Consider the following 15,766-nt stretch of genomic DNA (forward strand, 5'->3'; position numbering starts at 1 on the left):
AGAACCTTTTAGGCCAATTAAGTGATCCAGTCTCTGCAGTAGAATTTGATGGTCAATTGTGTCAAACGCCGCACTAAGATCTAATAAAACAAGTACAGAGACAAGTCCTTTGTCTGAAGCAATCAGAAGGTCATTTGTAATTTTAACTAGTGCTGTCTCAGTGCTATGATGCACTCTAACATATCTGCAAGTTGCTGTGACCTTACATCCGTCTCTTTCACATGAAAGTGATATCTCAAGAGCAGCTTGAAGGAATTCAAATTTGGCACAAATGTCCACTTGGACTGAAGAATACACTGATTAGAATTTTGTGGTCAAAGGTCAAGATCAGTGTTACCTCACAAAATATGTTTTGGGCCATAACTCAAGAATTCATATTCTAATTATAACAACATTTCACACAAATGTCTAATAGGATAAAATAATGAAGCGATGAGAGTTTATTTCCAAAAGGTCAAATGTCACCTTCACTGTGACATCATAATGTTCTGCATTAAACACTGTTCTGGCCATTTTTCAACGTCATGTCTCAGGTACAGTGGGGGGAATTTTTGGTCAAATACTTAATTGGTGACACTAATCATGGATGTCCACCTTGAAACTGTGCTGATTGTACAGATCTTCTATGTGTGAAGCAGCCATGTTTTCACAGACATGGATGTAAACTGTGAGAGAAACTTGAGTGGTGCACAGAGGCATACAACTGCGGGGCAGTAATTATACTTTTTAAAATAATTTACCCAATGCTTCTTGCATGAACATCACACATATCAGGCTGATATACATTTACCACATGCAATCAACTGACAAATGAACAAGCTTTTTACAAGGCAAACCAAATGGATATTTTTATGACGATATAATATATTCATTGTTTCCCATGTGTTCAGCTCCAGAAAGTTTTAAAACATTTCTTCATTTGAAGTAGATCATCTAACTTTTTAACTTGCCCAAACAAGTCACGTTTTATGTTACAATAAATATTTGGGCAAAATTGTCCCTTACCCTAAGTAAGTGATTTTGGTTCATGTAGTTTTTCTGTCATACTGTCTCCCTGTTGTTGCGCGCTAACAGTGAACATTGTCATTGCTGACTCCAGTAAAATACATATCCTAAAGTCTGTTACATTTCCTCCACTGTGGCTTCTGCTCTGAAGTTATGCTGCTGTCTGTGTGTGTAGACAATAACAAAGCAGATGCAGAGACTAGAGGCTGCAGACTGAGTGACTGTTGTCGCGTTTATTTCAACTGTGTGATAGGCTGTTAGATCAATCCATATTGAGAAAAGATTTCCAAAGCTTGTCATCGTTATCATGGATTTTATTGCAATCCCCTATCGAGCCTGTTTGATCACCCAGTCCTAACTTGTGCTATGTACGATTGTATGTGAAAATAAATTTGGTTTGGTTTTATTATACACTCAAAGTCTGACATTGACTCAAAGACATGTGTTATCAATTTTTGATGCAGTGAAAGAGAACCTGGCTCTGCTCCTGCGGCGGGTGAAAGACTCCAAGACTAACGTGAGAAAATCTGCACTGCAGGTATCAAGAACTGGGTTTTGCCACAGCTTCATGTTTCAAATCCAAATAATGATGAGTACAGTACCTGATCAGCCACTAGTACATGTGTTTCAACCTGACTTTGTGTGCAGCATGCTTTTGGTGAACAAAGAGATACACAGATGACCTTTAACCTTTGTGCTTTGCCGGTACTCCACAGGCCTTGGTGGGTCTTCTGAAGCACAATGTGATCCCCATGACCTGGGATAACCTGGCTACACTGTCGGAGCGCTGCAGAGACCCGGCTGTGTCTGTGAAGAAGAAGGCCCTGCAGTGCGTGGGAGAGCTGCTCACTGTGAGTCTTACCCAGCAGCTCTAAGAGACGCTAAAACAGTTTGCATGGTGATTACCTGTTCAAGCAATCTAGTGATGAGAAAATAGAGAAGAAAATGCATCACACATTTTATATTTCCTCTGACCACCAGGCTAAACCAGAGTGCAGTGTGGTGCAGAAGGCATGGCTGCAGGGTGTGGTGCCAGCTGTGGTGGACTCTGAGAACTCAGTACAGGACAAGGCCCTGGAGGCTCTGGACCAGATGCTGCTCAGCCAGGTCAAACCATACTCTGCCAACCACCACCTGGATGCCAGTCAGAGGCTGACCTGGGATCTGCTGGGCCTGCTCTGTCACGAGTGCAGGAACCTCAGGTTGGACCAACTACATTCAGTACAGTTTGTTTTCGTACAACATAAGTAATTAAGCAGAAATTGTGTGAAATACTGAATACTTTTATATTTGTATTTAGATTGAAAATGGTCAAAACACAAGAAATGCAAAAGTTTAATTTTACAAAACTGACCTTCCAATAGCCTCATTGTATGGTGAAAAATCACGTCACCACAGCTGTTACTGATTTTGTTTTTTGTCTTGGGTCTTCAGCCAATACTTCAGCAGGGCCTTCACTATCTGGTCCAAGCAGAACAAATTCACAAAGACGTTCATCACCAACCTGATCTCACACACTGAGGCTGACCATGCCGCTGGAGCCTGGCTGCTGCTCTCTAAGGTTGTTGCTTCGTCCCCCAAACTGCCCTATGGCAAGATCTTGGACACCTGGGACAGCATGGTCAGGTGAGAGGGACACATAATATTCATTGACAACATATACAAACTCGTTTTATTTTCAGCGGGGAATTCAGTGTTACCTGGATCATTTTTATTTATTTATTATGCCTCGGCGGGGGCAATGGCTGTAGCCGTAAGTATTATGTTTTCGTGTGGTCAGTATGTATGTGCCTTCTACCCATTCATGTAAAAGCAATAGCAAACGTCCACTTAGACTCAAGAATGAACTGATTAGAAGGTGGTGGTTGAAGGTCAAAGGTCAAGGTTGCTGTGGCGATAATTCTATTTTTTTTTCTTAGTTCAAAGGATGTAAATGTGACAACCTGCTGTCACATCCTGAGTGTGATGGGAGACATCACCACACATTTGAATGAGGACACCAAAGACAGGATAGTTGGTAAGTGAATGTGTATGGGATGATGGGTAAATTTACAGGAGGAGTATGGAACCTACATAATCTCTCTCTTCATCTGTTTCTGTCTCCAGGTGATCTGATGTCATGGTTAAAGGCTTTTACTTTGTCTCTGGAGGTGATCTCAGCTGCTGTGGAGACTCTTTATCAACTTGGCTGCAGTGAAGATGTCAAACAGACTCAGGTTGGAGATCTTGTTTTTTCACTTTACAGCTGCTGATATACAGTATGGCAGCACAGTAATTAAGGTTTTTATTTTCTGCATAGTTTCATAAATAACAATGTTAGGGTCCAAAATGTAAATCAAAGGTCTACCCCTGCCACAGGTCAGAAGACAGCACTGTTAGCTCTGCTACTAAGGATCGAAAGCCAAGGCACTGGGGATGTTCCAGATGACTATTTTTTTTCCCTGACAATTAAATGGAAGTTAAACATAGACTGGTCTAAAAGTAGGAAAACACTCAGAAAACAGTCAAAATTGAGCACAGTTTAATCTTCAAGGTTAAAGGTTGTTCGAAAAAAAATACTGCGTTTGCGAACCATGAGCTTTACACATTATCCTTCAAAACATGACAACATCTCACTAAATAAAATTTAATAAATAATTATTTTTTATTTTTATTTTTTTTAACTGAGTATTTAACATCCTGACTCATCTCCATTTCAAAAACACACACTCACTCACGTGGTAACTGTCTTCTGCATGGGAGTGAACACAAATTGGCACACACATACTTCTAGGCTCGTTGGGATCTTCGGAGCACCCAAAAGCACCTCTGTCGTCCAGCCTAGCAAGAAGGCTTGCCTGAGGGTCTGGGGCTTGACTAGAGCTGCACAAGTAATCAAAATATTATTGAAATCACAATATGGCCAAGTGCATTATCCAAACTGCAGGAGCGGCAACTTTTTGAAAAATGTAAAATGTTTCATGACATACCATTATAAAAAAAAAATTTAAAAAAAAGCCTTGTGGTGCTACAGACATGTCCTGGCTCACAAATTCCAGACGTAAGAGTACATGCTTCTTCAGTACAGACCCCAGCAAATATGGCATCATCATCATTTGTTATGTTTTTTCAGTGAAAGGGATATGCAAAATTACCATTGCCACTAAAATCACAACTCATATTGCAATTGCAGCATTTGTCAACATAATTGCAATACAATTCTCTTAGCATACTGTGCAGCCCTAGGCTTGTCCAGTGTCGGTCTGATATTGACGATGTTATGTTTTTAAATGATGGCTTGTGGGATTAAATCCTAAACTGTTTTCATGCTTCCCAAACACTTTTTATGGCTTTATTTTTGTATAATTTGGGATTTTCTACAGAATCAAAACTTCAGAGCACAGGCAGTCACAGCTTATCAGCCAAATATAATTATTCTCCTAAAATGCCGTATGTCACATCAGCGTCTGTCCTGATTTGATCAGAACATGACTCAGCCCTGATTCCCACTTGTAGTTTCTGTCATGTTAAAGGTGATTTATTTTGTTTACTTAAGGCGTTTCTGGACCAGCACTGTGGTGAACTGGTGTCGATCTGTGAGGCTTATTTAGCCAGCATCATCCTGAGCGAAAAGGGAGCACAGAATTTCAATGAGGAACTGATGGTGAGCTATAACCCTCCGCTTTCATTTCCTTCTTACCTTCTTTACCATGCAGGTTAAAATTCAGCTTTCAGTATTAACCTGTTGCTGTTGTTTGTTAAACACTGGCCTGAAAGATATCTGGTTTTTAAAAGGTATGATTTATTTTATCTGAGTAGCTGTAAGACATGTATCTCTCAAAACCATCCACTGCTCACCCTAGTCTCTGATTGCTCTGAGATAGGAGCAAGGTAACACACAATCTCGCTGCTGGTCTCAAATAGGGCTGCAACTAATGATTATCTATTAGTCTGCCTATTGTATTCTCTATCTCAAATTGTTTTGTTAATAATGTCATAAAATGGTGAAATATTCCCTGTGCAATTTTTCTAGAGCCCTTATTTTTAAAATGCTGTTTTTACAGGGTTTACATATTGTTTTTGAAGAGACTTCTGTCCACAATAAACACCTCAACATAAAATAGCTTAGTCTCTTCCTCTTTGCCTCCTTTTCAGTTGGCAAACAACAAAACAGCATCACCGCCAGCCAGTGTTGGACAAGTTACTCTAAAAATGCAATATATTACATATTACTATTTACCTTCATTTTAAAGTAATACATTACTTAAAAATATTACTCTCTGTGTAGAGTAATAAGTTACTTATTACACTACTTTTGCTTTACTTTCACCAAAATGAGCTCAGAAGAACTAATGTTCATTTTAAATGGATGAAGGTCATGGTGTTTTCACAGCAGCTTATCAAAGCACTGAAGCTCCAGTTCGTTACAGTTCATTTCAAATCCAGTGCTGCGCAGGTCTGACCAAGTCATGCATTCACATACAGTGGTTACCACTTTGTATTAAAATCCCTTGTTTATATTAATAATAGTGTGATCATGCAGAACAGTTGACTAGCCTAGACTTTTCAAAATATATGAATAGCCTTGGAAGCAGTGAGGGTCAGGCAGAGGATCAAAGTCTGTAAATTATGAGATAGGATAAATATTCGTGGGCCTACGATATGAAACACAATAAACAAATGTTGAGGTCAGCACAACTAACTGACTGGCCTGCGATTAAGTCACTATGATGGGTGCAAATTAAAACACTGGAGCTGGAGGACCCACCTGCTGGTTCCCAGTGTGCTGGTCAGCTACAGCAGCACCAGAGTTATGCAGAAGAACGGGGCTGTGTGCCAGTGTTGCTCTGCAGTTGTAGGCAGAAGCGGGGGACTCAAGTCATATGACTTGACTCAAGTCCAACTCGAGTTGCAAACTGATGAAAGACTCGACTTGACTTGGACTTGGTATTCATGACTTTATTTAATATTTGTATTTTTCTAGACATAGAGAAGTTATGTTTTGTTTTTAAAATACGATGATGCATATATCAAGGAAGACCCGCCAGCTGATATTTGTTCCCACACTACCACAGCTCTGTCCTTCTGCCTGCGGTTCTCCTCGGAGGAATGGCAGTATGTACAGCGGCATCATGAGCTTCATCATGTGGTTTTATTCAATTCTATCTGCATGATACATGTGGGTTCATTTGTAAAGTAACTAGTAACTAAAATGGTCAGGTAAATGTAGTGTAGTAGAGGTAGACGGTGGCATGAGAGGAAAAGACTCTTATAGTACCTGAGTAAATGTGTTTAGTTACATTCCACCACTAGATGCAGTTTATGTTATGTTATCTTTATGAGTTTGTGAGTATGACTTGACTTGTGACTCGCTTGACCTGACCAATGACTTGACTCGACTTGCTTGACTTATAGCAAGGACTTGACTTGACTTGCTTGATTTTCACCACAGTGACTTGGGACTTGCTTTAGACTTGAAGGTTATGATTTGAGACTACCTTATGACTTGCACATACAATTGCAACAGTTTATTTCGGGGGGTAATGCATTATCTGACATTGTAAATGTAATAATATTACCCGAAATCCTGTTGGATCCTGCTTTGTTAATGCTAAAATGTAATATATTACTGGAACAACACTCCCCAACACTGCTGCCAACATCTGGTGTAGAGTGAGTGAGACAGACAGCCCAGCTGACCAAATTATTATTATTATTTTATCACAAAATTAACATAAGATCAGGCTAATAATGGAGAAAGCAGACAGCTGTCTTCTTTAACCTTGCTACTACACAGTCATCTGTGACTGAACAGGCTACTCACAGTCAGTTACTCTGCCGAGTGTCAGCCTGTTACACCTCTGTTCATTTACCTCAACTGTGTTTAATACAGCTGTATCTGTTTCTCTTGTCAGACAACTGAACAAGGATGAAATAGCTATTTAATCACCGCTCATACACACTCCTTGTCAGCCAGAAGTCATTCTCAAGCTGCTGCACTGCAGTGATGAAATCTTTATTGTAGAGTCACTGCCTCATCTGATAAAATCAGTGAAAGTCCAGGTTTCTGACAACAGCTCTGCTTGGATTGTACTACATTAACATTTAGAATAGAAGGTCACCATAGAAGTTACAGACAACAGCATGTTGGAAAAGCTTAGTTTTGGGGCATTTATTCTGGATGCAGGGCTGAAAAAGATATGTTTGCAAATTAGTGTGGATGGGTCATATTACTCACTCAGGGTGCTGCACCATGCCAGATCAGTACTTGATATAGATGAAAACGCTCTCTCTTCCAGGTAAAACACCTCCACACCCTGGGTGTGGCGTCACTCCACTGTCCTGCCAAGGTTGGCAAAAGGACAGTGTTGCTGGTGGAATCCGTCCTCACAACACACTCTGGCAAACTGGCAGGTACGGAGAAAGGACAACTTTAGAAACAGAGATACTGTCTCTTTCAAATCAACAGGCTCTGAAATGTTTCTCTGTGTGTTCTGACTGAACATCTTGACACCTGGTTTGGAGGTTAGCAGAAAGAATTGTGAGACAAGTGGTGTTATCAGGTGTACTCCTCCCACCAGCCAATTGTGGTAAAATAGTGCTCGAAGTTACCCAATCAAGATTTAACTTGATTCCTTCCTTTTTGAGCAGCTCCAGTTCTTGAAGAAAATGTATTATTTTCCATATAAATATTACATAAGAACGTGAAATTGAAAAAATATTGCTTAGGTAGAGTGCTTTGCTCTGTGCTACAGTGTATTTTCTATACCACTTTTAGAAGAAGCCAAAGTAACAAACACAACCCTACACATATGGGCTTAAAAATGTAACAGAAAATATTAAATGTATTCTGTGGTATGATGCATGACTTGGTCTGTATGTTGATCATTGACAGAGTGTCCTGAGGAGCTGCCAGCATCTCTGCCCCTGTCTCAGTTCAAAGCAAACTCTCTGTCTACCAGAGTCAGAGCTCATGGAGTCATTGCTTTAGGTAAACTGTCCATCTCTCAGTTTATATCTGTCTGCTTTGTGTTCATTTCATACGGACAATGATTAGGGCCACATGTAGAAATTATATTTGAGTTCTGAGTTAAAAGTCAGAATTCTGACTGAATCTGTGGTTGGTTTTAAGCAGTTGCTGAAAACTCACTTCTATAAGTTAGCCTTTTTATGATTATCTCTGCCTTTAGGTTTGTTTCTTTTTGCTGTGTGCTTTAAATCTTGTCAGTGTTTCACACATAAGTAGGTGTATGTGTATATATGTATGTACTGTTTATATGTATATTTCTACGGTTGTGCTTTATCTTATATGTGAGGGACTTTGTAACTGAGTGTTTCCATTGTCTCCATTGGCGTCTGTGTGGTTCAGGTAAACTGTGTCTGCAGCATGAGGAACTAGTCCAGAAGTACCTGCCGGTGTTTGCCAGGGAGCTGGAGGTTGGCACCGAGGTGGCTGTGCGCAACAATGTGGTTGTGATTATGTGTGATCTGTGTGTTCGATACACCAACATTGTGGATCACTACATCCCCAACATCTCAGCTTGTCTGCGAGACAATGAAGCTGTCATCAGGGAGCAGACTCTCATCATGCTGACCAACCTGCTCCAGGTGGGAAGTGTTCTACATATTCTACACTGGGCTGCAGTCTGAAAAATGTATTTCATTACTCATTGTAGTTTCATGTAACAGAAATTGGGTTATATCAGCATCTATAATTTTAAGTCCAAGGCCATGTTACTGTCTCAAATTTTCTTCAGTTGACTTTATATAAAAGCAACAAACGCTATTTGAAAATACTGAATTATAAATTAGCAACAGCAAAGGCATTTGAAACTCAGTTCAGTTGAAATGGGAACTGTTATACTTCCTTATTTTCTGTCAGTGTCTGACGTTCATATTAAACGTTACTAAAGTTTCAAGTAATTAGGCAAACATACTGTATATAAAATTAATCTCTGTGGGCAAAACCCTCAGGCTTCAGACTGTGAAGACTGTGTGACTGATTTCGATATAGGGTCATCTGCTTTTGGCCACTACTGCAAGGGTTTACATTACATATGCTGCTACATGTAGCTACATGCTAACGTCAGGGAAACTTCTAATCTTGTTTCAGATGTTAATATCTCCCTGATTTCAGATCAGATTCCTACTGGAACGTGTCTGGATGTAAAGAATTTGGTTTTAAAAACATTTATTGGTGATTTTTTTCTTTGCAGAAAATGGCACTATAGTTACTGCATTATAGTCATTCCCTGGTTGCAAGTACATAGCTACATGTAGCAACATGCTAACGTCAGGGAAACCTGTAATCTTAGTGGCAGATGTTAATTTGTCCCTTATTTTAGATCACATGTCTGGTTGTAAAGATTTTAGTGGAGAAGCTTTTATTTGTGATTTTATATGGGAGGAAATGTCGTTATACTATGTTGCTATGCTGTAATGATGGTGCATGTGTGTGAGACGTGATAAACTGACTCATTGGAGCAGACTTGGCATTTCAGAAGCGGGGCTTAAACAGACGGGTGTTCCAGCTCAGACAGTATGTGGAAAATAACGTCTTTTTTTGACCATTAAACCATGTAAACATGTTCCTGTAGAAACCCCAAATACAAGTATGAACCTGAAAATTGAGCACAATAGGTCCTCTAATATATTCAAAGTATTCTCAGCTCCCTTGCATTTGTCAAACATCAATTAAAATGGGCTGGACTTAAACTTTGACACCAAGAGGACAATTAAAACCATTGTGAGAGAAATATTTTTATTATCAGTTCCACACAGTGAATTTGATTGAGATTGAAAATAATGGCTTAAGAAACATCTGATTGCTGATGAAAATCTCAATCAAGAATCAGCTCATAGTTGTTCAAGTTGACAAACTGGACACCAAAAAGGTTGCCACTTTTTAATCCTTTAATCTTGGTCCACCTGGTGGAATATTCTGCACCAGTTAGCTCTGCCTTCCTCTTTCATGCCACTAGGCTGTTCTCTGGGAATCTATTAGCAAACTGTGTTTTTTAATGTCTTCCTCTAATTGCCTTTATTCTTTTTCTAGGAGGAATTTGTGAAATGGAAGGGCTCTCTCTTCTTTCGCTTCATGGTGGCGCTGGTCGACCTGGTCCCTGCCATCGCAAGGTAGATCACTCTGTGCATAGATAGCAAGATGATGACTAATAGTCCTTTCCATACACATGTGTTGGCTTGGCTTGACTCAGTCTGACTTTTCATGTCAGCCCAGTGCCGCAGGGATTCAGGACTACCTGCTTGAAGGTGTGTCTTTAACTGATGACACACTTGTGCTTGTGAACCAGTGGAACAGTTTTTTGTCCGGCCCACTGATGTTACTGTGGTAAACAACTTTCTTGTACTTTTGTCAGGGTGTTATTAAATTTCTCTCTGCACTGTACAAATGTACGCAGGATTCCCTCTACAAATAGGAGGCAAGGCTTGTGTTTCATCCACAGACCAAGCGCTTGCCATTCTCTTTCTCTTTGCTTCTTTTGAGATGCACCTTAAACTGTAGAAATATCTGCTGCTTCTGGCGATAACAGGGGAGACTATTTAAACATGTTGCTGAATCAAAGGTTATCTCTGTCATTCCCCAACAACTCACAACGCATCCAGTAGCTGTTGGTCAGCATCAGGTTTTTTTTTTTTAAATCAATAATTAGTGGAACAGCAGATGCTACAATCCATTCATCTATTTTCGTAACTGCTTATCCTCTTGAGGGTCGTGGGGGGGCTGGAGCCTATCCCAGCTGACATTGGGAGAGAGGCAGGGTACACCCTGGACAGGTCGCCAGACTATCGCAGGGCTGACACATAGAGACAGACAACCATCCATGCTCACATTCACACCTACGGACAATTTAGAGTCACCAATTAACCTATCCCCAACCTGCATGTCTTTGGACTGTGGGAGGAAGCTGGAGTACCCGGAGAAAACCCACACTGACACGGGAAGAACATGCAAACTCCACACAGAAGGGCTCCCTCCTGGGAACCAGGAACATGCATTAGGAATAACTTAATAAAGTGCTCTGCAGATATTGAGCGTCAGTGCTGAATATCTTTTCTGTAAAATGTCTACTGTAATCAGTAATAAGTTATTTAAGTTTATTAACCGGTGGGATTATTATTTATTCTATACTATTATTTATTCTTTGGGTCTAGGAATCATCTACAACAAACAAAGTGTGACATTTTATACCTAAATCGTTGTTTCACTATTGTAATGTCTGAGACAAAGATTATAGCGCACAAACATTTTCTCCATATGAGCCATACTGTATTATCTGCTATATGAGGCACTGCACATGAACTGATGATGAAATACACGTGCTTAGCTCTAAAATTGTTCTGAGCACCTAAGTAAATGCACCACAATATCAAACCTGAGCGCCTCCTGTTTCCTGTTCCAGTTTGTGCGAATACTGCCTGCTCCACCTGCTGCTAAAGAAGAACCCAGAAATGTTCAGCCAGCACTTCATCGAGTGCATCTTCCACTTCAACTCCTACAACAAACACAAGTCCTACAACAAGTTCCCTCAAAGTGAGAGGTAAGAAGCTGTGTAGATATTGATTCTGTCAACTCCACATTTAGCTTTTTTTTTCCTTCGCTGTGATTATTTTCAAGGATGAAACTTCCCAGCAAGCATTTTTTGGTTTAAAAAACGTCTAATAGCCGTCTACATGAAGACCTGACGTCTAGGCTAAATCACGGCTGAATTTGGGCTGTCAGTGAAAATTTGGTAGACGTCTAACCATAGCCAAAGTGTAGACGTCTTCAATTATATGGCTATGTAGAGACCATGTCCAAAAAATGGAGATAAACATATTTTAATTACTGTTGACTCTCCATACGTGATTGAATATCATACCGCACGCCATCTGCAATGGCGAAAATTACATTTAATCAATTTCAAAATTAAATCGGCTAGATTTGGGTTACATGTAGCTAGACTACATCGGAGCTAAATATAGCCAATACGTTTAAATCATGACTATAGCTTGCTGGGTTTAAATTCAATTCTGTTTCATCTCACAAGACAAATAAACTGAAACAGTAGTTTGTATCATGTAGTATAATTTGTTAAGTTCATTCAGTCATTTTTTTTTTTTTTTTTTGGTCAGTACATTGACTTATTTATTTGATCGATGCAGAGAAAAGGCTCGGTTCTCCCTGAAAGGAGCTCAGCACCGCGAGAAGCGTTTTCGCATCTACCGCTTCCTGTTGGAGCACTTTACAGACGCCCAGCGCTTCAACATCACCATGAAAATCAACCAAACTGTCTTAGGTGAGCACATGTGTGGACTGAGAAAGCGGTCTAAGTGTTTTTCTTTCTCTGGTGGTTTCTCTTGGAGTATAAAATAACTGATTGAGCTCTTCTTCATTCAGGGATGTTTTAGGAAAAGTTAACATCTTGGGGCATCTAAACACATTTCTTTGTGAACTCTGGACTGTTAGAAAGCACTAATTTGGGCCTAGAACAGTTTTAATCTGAAAAAAGAAATGAATTATAACCTTTTGCCTTTTCCTATCCCAGCATGCTTTGCAGACGAGGAGTTACCTCTTGATGCAGATGGTGCGGAAATTTTGTCAGAGACTTTCAACATCTTGAGTCTGAAGGAGATGAAGCTGCAGGCCGTATCTACTCCAGCAGGAGGTGCTACAGGGGATGACCCAGAGGAAGAGAACATGGCCACCATGGCCAAGGCTGTCCTGCAGGCCGCACAGAAGAAGGTGGTGTCACAGGTGAGTATCATGGGCTAAGTTACTTCAAATCAGTTACTCATCAAAAAAATGACAATCCTTTACTACTGTGATAACTCTGCAGTAAAGATGTTCCGACAATAAGTTTTCCTTGCTGATACTGATTCTGATAACTAACCAATTTCGGTTACAAGAAGCCAAATAAAGTGTTTAAAAAATGGAATAACAACTTGTTACCCAATGCATCATGTGATTCATCTTGCACTCAGTAGGCTTCAGCTAATGGCTACCAGCAACAACAACACCCTTTAACTCAGATTAATGGATAAATAATCACAAAGACATTTGTTGTTGGATTTATTCATTTTATAAAGTCTCTAAAACACTGCTGCATTGGTGCATAGACTTGCATACCTGATCCAGCATTTTAGGCAGTATCAAAGGCATTTCCAATACTGGTATCAGTATCAGAACAGCTCTACTCAGCAGTGAAAGTAGCATTACACAACTCATTTCTTTACTAATATTTCTCTGCTCAGCTACATTAAAATGATGGAATGATAACATTTAATATCCAAAAGGTCAAAGGTCAACATCACTGTGACATCATAATGTTTTCTGGCCAATATTCAGCACCATAACTCAGGAACAGAAGAGGGGACATTTGGTCAGATACTGAATTGGTGACACTAATCTTGGGTGTCCACCTTAAAACTGTGCTGATTCAACATCTATATTTGAAGAACTACTTACTGTTATGACTCTGCATGAGTCTGAACAGACATGGATGTAAACTGTAACTGCAACTTGACTTGCAGAGGCATACAGTGACACGGTTGTAATTCTAGTTTTCCAGCTGAAAACACCAGGTGCTCTTCTGAAAAATGCCCAGCTGGGAGTGCTAGCATTTTTCTAGCTGTGATGCTTTGGTTGCATCTGGCTATGATACAGAATATCAGCAGAAGTAAAAATGTCAGTACAAGGCGGAGTACTTAAGCTAGAGTCTTTGCTCTGACCCTTGCTCTGGATGAGGGGAAGACTGAAACATGTAGGGAGAAAGGATGGACCTGCCACTCTGTGTGACCAGCAGAATGAATTTCTCCTCTGCTGTTGTTGTTGCTGTTCACTTCAGCACTTTTACATATACGATGTTACATTTGGTCTCTGTGGTGTTTGTCTCGCCCCTCCTCCACTCTGAATTGACAGCTGGGTGAAAAGTGACAGTGACCAGCGCAGCATATTAACCAATGTGGAACATTTTTCAGCTCTCATTAAACAGAAAAAAAGCATAACGTGTAGTGCTCAAAGCAGATTAGATGCTCAGCGCCTCGTCATCCTGCTGGCATTTATAGCAAAACATGGCACTCCCATTGCAAAGAATCCAAAAATATGCTGGCCTCAAGAAAAAAGCTGCACACTGTGGCCAATGTAGTTAATCCAGAGATAACATGCAAATTTTTTCCCCCCATCGACCAATCAGTTGGTTGAAGAGTAAGAATTTCAGCTGTCCAAGATTTTCTGTGGTTGACCACAGCCCTACATCACACATCTGAATAAGACAACTTTGGGATTACCAGGACCCAATTTTCTCTCCATTGGTAGAGTCTTATCAACCCCCCCTACCTAAAACCCATATGCCATTAGCACATCCCGGACTGCTGTGTCCACTGAACACAGAGAGACCAAACTGATATTAACCCTACATTAACTCCTGGTTAGACAGCTAAAAATTTGATCCCCAAACATCAAAATTGTGTTAGTGGTATTAGTAACTGTAATATAATTACTGAATAACAAATTGTACTACATTGCACTACTCATTAAAGTAATTACATTACTGTAACACATTACTACGTATTGCACAACTGCCCAACATTGCAGGTGAGTCCACATCAGGCTGCAGGTACAGTACGAGTTTGATGATACAAGCGTCCTCCAAAAAGTACCAGCTGTTGAATACTATTAAAAAATTGAGTTGAGCTTCCTGCTTTGATCCACAGGTTCAGAAGAAGGCCTTCATAGAGAACTCAGTTCCTCTCATCATCAGTCTGAAGAACCTGCTGGAGCAGAAACGCTCTCCTGTCCTCCGAGACCTCATGGCCTACCTTCAGGTGAGACTACAGCACGCAGTCGTGGATGCTCTATGCGACTGGTGTGCAGCATGATGACAGGCACCATGAGAAAAAAAGGTGTACAAAGATGATATGCTACAAGTTTTTTGTTTTGTTTTTTTACTACTGTATTGAATTGCCTAAGATAGGGGTCAGCAACCTGTACTATGAAAAGAGTCATTATTGGAGCCTTGGAGCAGGAAGCCCTTTAAGGCTGCACCCACCTGTGTGACACTTCTCCATGACGCCATTGTTCCCATCAGGTGACGATGCAGGACTACCGTAACGAGGTTAAGGAGTTTTTCTCTGGAGATGAGCAGCTGGCAGCTGAGGTTGACTTTGCTCTGAAGATGTCTGAGAAGGAGAGAGAGATGGAGCAACAGATGGACAACTGCAACTTGACAGGAGACACCAGGACTCCCACTGCACAGGTTAGAACACACCACATAGACTCAAGTGCAACTTTAAAAGAATAAACTTTTATGTGTGTCAGTTGCCAGTATTTAATGACCTTACTCAATAGATTTAATCAATTCAATCAATCAGTCAATTTTATTTATGAAGCCCAATATCACAAATCACAATTTGCCTCACAGGGCTTTACAGCATACNTGACAGGAGACACCAGGACTCCCACTGCACAGGTTAGAACACACCACATAGACTCAAGTGCAACTTTAAAAGAATAAACTTTTATGTGTGTCAGTTGCCAGTATTTAATGACCTTACTCAATAGATTTAATCAATTCAATCAATCAGTCAATTTTATTTATGAAGCCCAATATCACAAATCACAATTTGCCTCACAGGGCTTTACAGCATACAACATCCCTCTGTCCTTAGGACCCTCGCAGTGGATAAGGAAAAACTCCCCAAAAAAAACCCTTTAACGGGGAAAAAACGGTAGAAACCTCAGGAAGAGCAACTGAGGAGGGATCCCTCTTCCAGGACGGACAGA

General features: G+C 40.3%; 1 protein-coding gene across 1 annotated transcript in view; it reads left to right on the top strand.

Moving 5' to 3' along the window:
• The window catches only part of ncapd3 (non-SMC condensin II complex, subunit D3), a 50,692-nt gene that overhangs the window by 23,008 nt on the left and 11,918 nt on the right, over window positions 1-15,766 (top strand). Inside the window, exons 14-29 of the mRNA XM_050070672.1 lie at window positions 1,470-1,543; window positions 1,722-1,856; window positions 1,987-2,207; window positions 2,440-2,631; window positions 2,925-3,022; window positions 3,112-3,221; window positions 4,541-4,648; window positions 7,284-7,398; window positions 7,880-7,975; window positions 8,354-8,592; window positions 10,040-10,119; window positions 11,406-11,543; window positions 12,148-12,281; window positions 12,531-12,739; window positions 14,698-14,808; window positions 15,072-15,239. Of these exons, the coding sequence (XP_049926629.1) occupies window positions 1,470-1,543; window positions 1,722-1,856; window positions 1,987-2,207; window positions 2,440-2,631; window positions 2,925-3,022; window positions 3,112-3,221; window positions 4,541-4,648; window positions 7,284-7,398; window positions 7,880-7,975; window positions 8,354-8,592; window positions 10,040-10,119; window positions 11,406-11,543; window positions 12,148-12,281; window positions 12,531-12,739; window positions 14,698-14,808; window positions 15,072-15,239 (2,228 nt within the window). The remainder of the gene's footprint in view (window positions 1-1,469; window positions 1,544-1,721; window positions 1,857-1,986; window positions 2,208-2,439; window positions 2,632-2,924; window positions 3,023-3,111; window positions 3,222-4,540; window positions 4,649-7,283; window positions 7,399-7,879; window positions 7,976-8,353; window positions 8,593-10,039; window positions 10,120-11,405; window positions 11,544-12,147; window positions 12,282-12,530; window positions 12,740-14,697; window positions 14,809-15,071; window positions 15,240-15,766) is intronic.

This window comes from Epinephelus moara, chromosome 19 (assembly GCF_006386435.1).
Source record: "Epinephelus moara isolate mb chromosome 19, YSFRI_EMoa_1.0, whole genome shotgun sequence".
Lineage (NCBI taxonomy): Eukaryota > Metazoa > Chordata > Actinopteri > Perciformes > Serranidae > Epinephelus > Epinephelus moara.